At 32.9% G+C, this 8,070-nt stretch overlaps 1 protein-coding gene across 5 annotated transcripts in view; it reads right to left on the bottom strand.

The window, feature by feature from the left end:
- Positions 1–932: 932 nt before the first annotated feature.
- LOC101513487 (uncharacterized) overlaps positions 933–8,070 on the bottom strand; it is an 8,656-nt gene continuing 1,518 nt past the window's right edge. The window contains exons 3-13 of one of the 5 annotated variants that reach the window (XM_004498440.4): positions 7,447–7,545; positions 7,217–7,339; positions 7,024–7,092; positions 6,854–6,950; positions 6,674–6,776; positions 6,202–6,412; positions 5,187–5,300; positions 3,624–3,755; positions 2,258–2,338; positions 1,579–1,695; positions 933–1,321 (exon numbers count right to left, since the gene is read on the bottom strand). In XM_004498440.4, coding sequence (XP_004498497.1) covers positions 1,241–1,321; positions 1,579–1,695; positions 2,258–2,338; positions 3,624–3,755; positions 5,187–5,300; positions 6,202–6,412; positions 6,674–6,776; positions 6,854–6,950; positions 7,024–7,092; positions 7,217–7,339; positions 7,447–7,545 — 1,227 coding nt within the window. In that variant the 3' untranslated portion in view covers positions 933–1,240. The remainder of the gene's footprint in view (positions 1,322–1,578; positions 1,696–2,257; positions 2,339–3,623; positions 3,756–5,186; positions 5,301–6,201; positions 6,413–6,673; positions 6,777–6,853; positions 6,951–7,023; positions 7,093–7,216; positions 7,340–7,446; positions 7,546–8,070) is intronic. The other 4 variants (XM_027333228.2, XM_027333229.2, XM_027333230.2 and 1 more) reach the window with 4 other exon arrangements.

Below are 8,070 nucleotides of genomic sequence, written 5' to 3' on the forward strand. Positions count from 1 at the left end.
TATCATATCACTCATCAGTGAAATATTACTGTCACTCTCTTCTTCTTCTACTTTCTACGTTGTCTTTATTTTTCTATAGTTTATCACAGCGTAAAACTAATAAAAAATAAATTGTAAGAATAAATATAGCATACGTGTTACATGTGTAGAGTGATTAAAATTCCATTATTATGATTTATGGTTATGACTTTTATCGTTCCTAATAATGTAGCAACTCTTTTATCCTATATGCTCAAAATTATATTGAGAGACATTGTATCACATCAAGAAAGAATAAGAAAAACGGGTGATAATACAAACATCTAAATAACTAGACATGTTTATGTTTTTTGGGCTGAATCTCTTCTTATTTTCTCTTTTCATGTGACATTAATGTTGTATTATGTATGAAATGACATTGATGTACACGTTATATTTTTCTAGGACAAACATATGAATATTTCTCTCCTTTTTTTTTTTTGTCAACATGAATATTTGTCTCTTAAGTTCTACAGGTGGGCAATGGATCTAGTGATACAATAATTATTTTTAAAATCTTCTTTCTCAATTTCATAAAGTTATTCAGGTTAATCTCGATCTTGCACATAATATGATTTTGGACATACAGGTGTATTCAAAAGAAAACTTATTGATGGTTGAGTCGTTAGATTATTTTCTTAAAATTCATATGCTTCATTTCTTATGTGTTTTTTTTTTTTATGCGATTTAGACAAGCACATACACATTTTCTCTAATTATTTAAATAAAATACATATGTATGGATTATAGAGTTTTATTTAATAATCAAAACTGTGTGTTTCTAATTGTTTGTTTATAAATGGTAATATTTGATATACATGGTAATGTAAAAAGTAAATACAATCACCACATTCAAATCAACATCTACAAACACATTCAAATTATACATTTCAAATATAAACTTTCAAAACACATTTTCTATAAACACGTGAGCATTAATTGAATTATCACCGGAACTTTACTAATTCAATTTCTAGGATAATATTTAAAATAATCTAGAACCATGTACCAATTTATGGTTTTTTTACAGCAAGTATCAATTTATGTTATTACACTGTATCACTTTACATCAAAATTTCTCCAATTACTAACACAGAAGGAATGCCTTAAAAAATTGGGAGAGCATACCACGTTAGCTTTAATCTCAGAAGTTCGATTTTCTCGAAACACAATCCGGCTTACGCATTTGTCATATGATTGAACTATCATGCATTACAATTCATTATAATCTCAAATTTTCCTTTGAAATTTGCGCTTGCCTACGACCCAAAAAGAATGCTGTGACTATCCATAACAAACAAACCTGGTATAGCGCAATAAAAAGATACATAACATTAGCATTGAACTTACAATGTATAAAATAAGAAAAAGTGTGCAGAAATACTATCAGTGTGAATCAGGAATGTACCAGGGAAAGCCAAAATAATGAGGAATTACTAAAACTATTTTGAGCTAATAATTATAGTAGTTGTTAATTTACTAACAATCCATTTCTTTTTGTTTGTTAACCAACACTGCTATTTGAGAGGAAGATGAACAGAAAATTAAGTTCACACTTACGGGAAGGCCATAAAGGGAAGCAGTTGATGGGCTCCCGTTTATGGAACCAAAAAGAATTTTATACATTCCAGCTGCTGCAGCATCTCCAAGTCTTTGAACCAACACATCTATGCATACCTGCATCAGCATGTATGTTCATTTTATGTACTTATATCAGGAAATACCCTAAAAATATAGCATAATAAAATGTTAAGGCAGCGAAGCCATTGGTTGGCGCCAAAATGAAAATGATACATGGCTGTGTAAGTATATCAACATTTTAGTCATCGAAATTGCGAGATCAGATAATTTAGTTCCTTAAATTTGCACAAAGGCAACTTACTCCCTTAAATTAACATTAGTCAATTAATCCCTTCATCAAAATACCTCTTTAGAAAACACTTATCAAAACCAATGAAAGCACAAGAACTACATATTGCCTTGAATAGTTTCTTGCTTCATCAAGACAAAGTGATAAACATTGAAACTTTAAAATTTGTGGTGGTAAATTCAGAAAAGAGACTAAGTTGACTAATATTCTTTAGTTTAAGGGACTAAATCGTCATATTGCAAATTTACTCGTGGCTGTGTCTATATGCTTGTACAAGCTCATGATCTACAACAACAAATGATAAGTAATACTTTAGCTTCATTTAACTTTAAGGAGGGAAAGAAAGCCCAAAGAAAGTGATGATCATACTTTAGCTTTATACTTTTCATCCTCTGAAACAACCACAAATAAAAGTTCTCTTCCAGGTCTTGTAACAACATATGTAACGACCTGCAACATTTTAGAACATGAATATGATACACAAAATATAAACAATAGTTATTTTAATCAACAATGTGCTGTTTTAATAACAACACACAGGGTCAGAGTTATGAATTTTTTCAAGAGAAGCATATGCTTAAAAATGAATACAAGAACACAATATTTATAACCAAAAATGGAAAATTCTAAATCATTACTATATGATACAATAAACCTGTATAGCAATACATGTTTTTAATACTTCCCTTCAAGAAAGGAATATATGTCATATGGACCAAGCTTATTACAGTTATAACTTAATCCAAGATACTCCTAAAGACCCTGGCCTAAGAACCAAGTTCAACAACATTATAGGGGATGGGTAGCTCAACTGGTTTGAGCTTAGGGTTTAATTAGGTTTATTACTGTAAGAATCAGGATTCAAACCCTGGTGACGATAAAAAAAAAAGTTCAATAACATTATGTTGCGGTTCTTTCCATTTAACTTTTTGGTGGTGATGGTAGGCAAGCCCAAAATCCAATTCCTTTCTGATGATTCAACCATTGGATTAACCAGTTGTTGTGCAGATTTTATTTACTTAATTTTTGGATAGCCATCAATAGAATTTACGAGCCTTAGTCTATCTATTGTAGCATTTTGGCATTGTACATTTAAGAATTAGAAAATAATATATTTAGTTTTCTTTATTTTCAAGTCCAGTCTTGGGATATTCAGCCATGAGAAACCAAACACAGATCTGAGAAACAGAGAAGCCAAACCCTAAATATACCAATTAGGGAACAACACACCCAGGCAAATGCCAGCAGGCTGCATCAATCAAAGTGTGGCAAAGCAGAACCAAGAAGTGCTGACAAACAGGGTGATACCGGCAGTGAGGTCTGGCAGTGATGGGAAGGCAGTGCGTGAACCAAGCTCTGGCAACAATGCATGAAGGGGAGGCAAGTTGGCGGCTTCTGAGATGGACAGAGGTGTCACCTTGGCACTAGACTACTCACGATGGGCCAGAGAGGCAAAATAAAGGGAGGGATCGACCAGAAAGCTCTAATCACAAAGAGTTGTACGATATCTATAAAAGTGCAGAAGTATCTAACAGGACTCTACGAAAACTATAGAATGCTTTTGAAGAACAAAAAGAAAGAATCAATACGAAATTAGTAATTACAAATGCAATCAACAACAACGAACTTAGACATACACATTGTTAATATTGTAGATTTCTAATATGAAGCATTGTTAATTACTGTTTATTTCTATTAAAGAAGCACAAAATGTTTGTGAGTCATAGAAGAAAACCTTTCTCAGTGTCTCACAAATAGCCACCGTCATCCAATCTGGCCAAAGAGCTAGAGCGACTAAATTTAAGACGCCAACGAAAGGAGTTGAGCATATAGCCGTAGTCACCCCAGCAACAGTAAGAATGCGCCCCTGCACTAGATAAAGAAAAATATATGAAATGATTATATTAGAAATATCCAGGGACAATACTAACAGCAAATAAGAAAACTACCACAAGTATATATTTCATTACTATTATTGCTGAGAATATTACTTGATGGAAATGGAAATGGTAATTAATGTAGCATTTGAAATAAAAAGGTCTTGGGAAGCAATTCAGCTATAACTCAATTTTGTTTTTTAAATACAAGTTTTTATAATTCCTTTAAATATATGATAGGGCTCAAGGGACAAGATTCATATTTTCGTACAATACAGTTTTAAAATGGTCATTAGTGTCACCATTATTAATGGACAAGATTCAAATTCAGGTGTTTTTATTCCCACCGACGATCAATCCGGTGGTAACTCTATTTCCACATATGAATCATATTAGTGGCGCCTTTTATTTCCACCGACGATCAATCCGGTGGTAACTCTATTCCCCACATATGAATCATATTAGTGGCGCGTTTTATTCCCACCGATGATCAAATCCAGTGGTGACTCTTTACCCACACATGAATCCTTAATGGTGCCTTCTCTTCTCAAACAAGTCCAACTGTTGTCAAATTTAGTTTCAATTTTTTTGATAAAATATTTTGATGTAACAAGTTTAAAGCATAGTAAGCTTTAGCTTGAGGGTGAGTATTAAAATTCAGTGTATGTTTTTATTATTCTTTGATTGTGCAACATCCTACGCTAATCGTTAGTAGTCCTAGTCAACACAACTTTCTAAACATTGAATGTAATTTTTGCTACATCATTATAAATAGAAGGTGTGATCTCACAAAAAACACATAAAATTACTCATATTTTTCAATTAATAATAATTTCCCCTTCTCCAGGTTTTTAAAAATAAAAATTATTCCTTTTAGTATATGAAATAACAGTATGCAATTTCAATCAAGCAAATTCACAGGAATCTTCATGTCTTTCAACCTTTCAGATGGGTAACGTTAATCTCAGTGTGTATGTAAATGTCAGTGTGTAGCTGTGTTGAGACACGGATTCACTCATATGCTCTCAGTTTTTTCTCAAGAGCTACTGCAGATGTGTGATTTTTAAGTTAGGGCCTCTCCTACCACTTTTACAAGAAAGCCAAATAAAGTAATGCTAGTGCACTGAAAGAATGGTAAAATTCCAGTTATCAATTGGTATCCTTGTCACAGCAGTCCATTTACCCAAAACAAAAGTCAATTATCAAATTGTGCCATTATTATAGCAGTCTCTTCACCCAAAACTGTTGGTATACTATGGTTACTATAAATCATGTTAAGACAATCTGAGTACAAAAGCAAATTCAAAGCAATATCAAGCCTTTTTTAACTTGTTCAATTGTTATATGGAAAGCTAAAGTCCAAACAAAACTCTAAAAGAATATTCAATGCAAGCAGAACTAGTCTTTTTTGAAAAGCTTACCGTTAGGGATAGTTGTCCAATAAGAATAAAAACAGCAGTAAAGCTATTTATCTGGGCAAACAATTTTCTCCTACCAAGAGAGCTAGTAACTGTAGTGGCAATCACACTCACTTTCTGCAATCACAGACTTAACTTCAGAAGAAATACTATTTAGAGATGTATACAGATTCAAAAAGTCATCTTAAAACACATAGCATGGCAATAAAGATCCCTTCAAAGATAAATAATCCAAAGACAAACAGAAAATATCTCTTTTTAAAAAGTGTTATGAAAGAAATCGTATATACCGGTTGCACACTATTACTCTTATTATTTATAGCTTGATCCCAATAAATCAATGGATTTAATCAAGGGGCTAGTTGTAATCCAACTTAAAGTCATACTAGCTAATTACCAAATTGTAGTTTTTCAAGTGCAAATATTTTAACATTGCTAAAGTTCAAGCTTACTGATGAGTTTTCAGCTAAACAGAAGTAAACCAAGCCAAACAGTAAACCCCACTAAACACCGCCTATCCTAGACTAAGCATAAAACTGAGAAATTTATACGGGAACAAGACCAAGTGAATGCAAACACAGCAAAACAGAAGCAGATCCAGGGGCAATGGCCAAAAGCCCACTCTAGTGGAAAACGTTGAGAATAACTGATAATAAAAAACTAAAACATAACAACAAGTACAATAAAGATCTTCAGCCCCTCTACATTTCTGAAACAGAAATCCCTCTAAATAACCAAAACTTTGAACACTAATAAAGAAATTAAACCGTGAATCATAATGGCTAATCATTAACTACGCATGTACCAATAGCGGCCTATGTATACACAGACCATAAGCAGAATTAATTAAGTTGTGCAGGACAAGATGGAATAAAAATGAAAATCATAAGAAGATAATAATCAATGATAAAAAGTAATCATAAGAAGATGTGTTTTCCATGTGTTATATCATTTTGTAAGATCGGAAATGCTGATAATGAAAACCAAAGATGTATCACAGGAAAGAAAATTACCTGACCTGGAAATAGAAGAATGAAGAGACAACTGCACTCAGCCAGATGAACAATGATATATGCAACAGGTAAGTTGATGACAATATAAGCCAGAGTCCTTCCAATATGGGCCAAACTTTATGCTTCACTAAAGAAGTGGATGGCTTTGGGGAACCTAGAGTGTGTTCAGTCCTTTCAAACTCACGAGCCTCACTTTCATGGTTGGAATCAGATTCTCTAAATTCAAAATAAATAAACAATTATGATCATATCCCTCCTGTTGTGTTTAACAATACATTTTTTGAATTTTTTTAACAAACAAATTATTTAATGAACTTATATCAGACATCTTAATGTGACTGTTCTGTAAGTAAACTACAAATTTTGCACCATAGATCATACGACTGTAAGTTCAACGATTTTGGACAGTTTAGTTCTATCTAAAGGTATCTCTATTTTCATCCATATAACTAAGAAGAAAAAAAATATAGGAATAACCTAATGGGAGACAATTCTTCTTCAACATGAGATGCATCACAATTTATCCCTCTTGATGTCTGAGCTGCAAGCTCCATCAACAAAGCAGCAAACAAAAGCAAGACTGCAAAAGACATGATTTTGATGTAAAACAAAGTAAAACCACACAAGAAATGACTGTATAGGGATATGCAAACTTACACGGGCCAACAAAAGCCATTCCTGTGGCAAACAGTGATCCGCAAAGTTGTCCAAGAGTAGCACCAGCACCAATAAATCCAAATAATCTTGAACCTGACTGAACCCAGAGCATATTAAGTGGGCCCCAAACAACCCAAATTAAAACAAAAACTATGTATCAGTAAACAAACCTCATTGTCCATTACGTCAATTACCCTTGCCCAAGTCGAAGAAATAGTAATTAGATTAAGCAAAGCAACCTTCACACAAAAGAATATAAATTTATATCACGAAAATATCTTTGGAAGCAAGCTAGCGGGAGAATGAAATCAAGTTTATAAATTAAAACCAAAAAGTGGAGAATAAAAACATTATCAGTCATACCCAAAGAAACAATCCTATACGGACAGAGATATAAAACCATCCATGGTTATCCCAACCAAATGACGACGTGAGACTGCCTTGATCACCAGGTTTCCCTTCCTTCGACGTCAAAGCTGTGGACCCCTAGGAGTAGGAATGGAAAACCCAATTTATCACAATCTTATTACAAATAATACTGAGCTGAATATCTAGACTGAAACAAACAACTTCCAGTTATATTATTGGCTTACAGTCACATTGGAGGTTGAATATCCAGCTGAAGAATAGTGCCATAGAATAAAGAACACTATGAGTGATACACTGAAGAACCTGTGTATGAAAACCAAAGCCTGGAATTTCAAAAGGCATCATTACAGCATGACATGCAAGTAAACGTTGACTAATAACCATTATATGTCATCTTCAAAGTCATTTTTCATGACAAAACTGACTAAGTAGTTAAATATGAATGCATATTAACATAATATTTTTTTTTCTCTTATTTTTGGAACAATAAATTATTACAGTGATACAAATCTTAGAACAAAATATTACATCCAAAGGGTTAGTTTTTAAAAATACATGGAATTGTATTAACAGTTCATGCGTATTCTTGTGTCGTGCAATTTTAAGAATTAAGAGGCAAAATCCATGGCTTTGTACTTGGTTTCAGCACTTGAACATGTGACCACATTTTGATTCTTATTTCTTCATGATACTAAACTGTCTACAATGAATACAAAGTACATAGAAATGGACATTCTATAAGTATTCATAAGTAAGATCATTCTATGGAACCAGTTGAATACTTCAGTCAACATCCGAGTATTCAATAATCCAAGTGTGACCATTATCCTCATAGCCATGGTCTTTCC

Source organism: Cicer arietinum, chromosome 4 (assembly GCF_000331145.2).
Source record: "Cicer arietinum cultivar CDC Frontier isolate Library 1 chromosome 4, Cicar.CDCFrontier_v2.0, whole genome shotgun sequence".
Classification (NCBI taxonomy): domain Eukaryota; kingdom Viridiplantae; phylum Streptophyta; class Magnoliopsida; order Fabales; family Fabaceae; genus Cicer; species Cicer arietinum.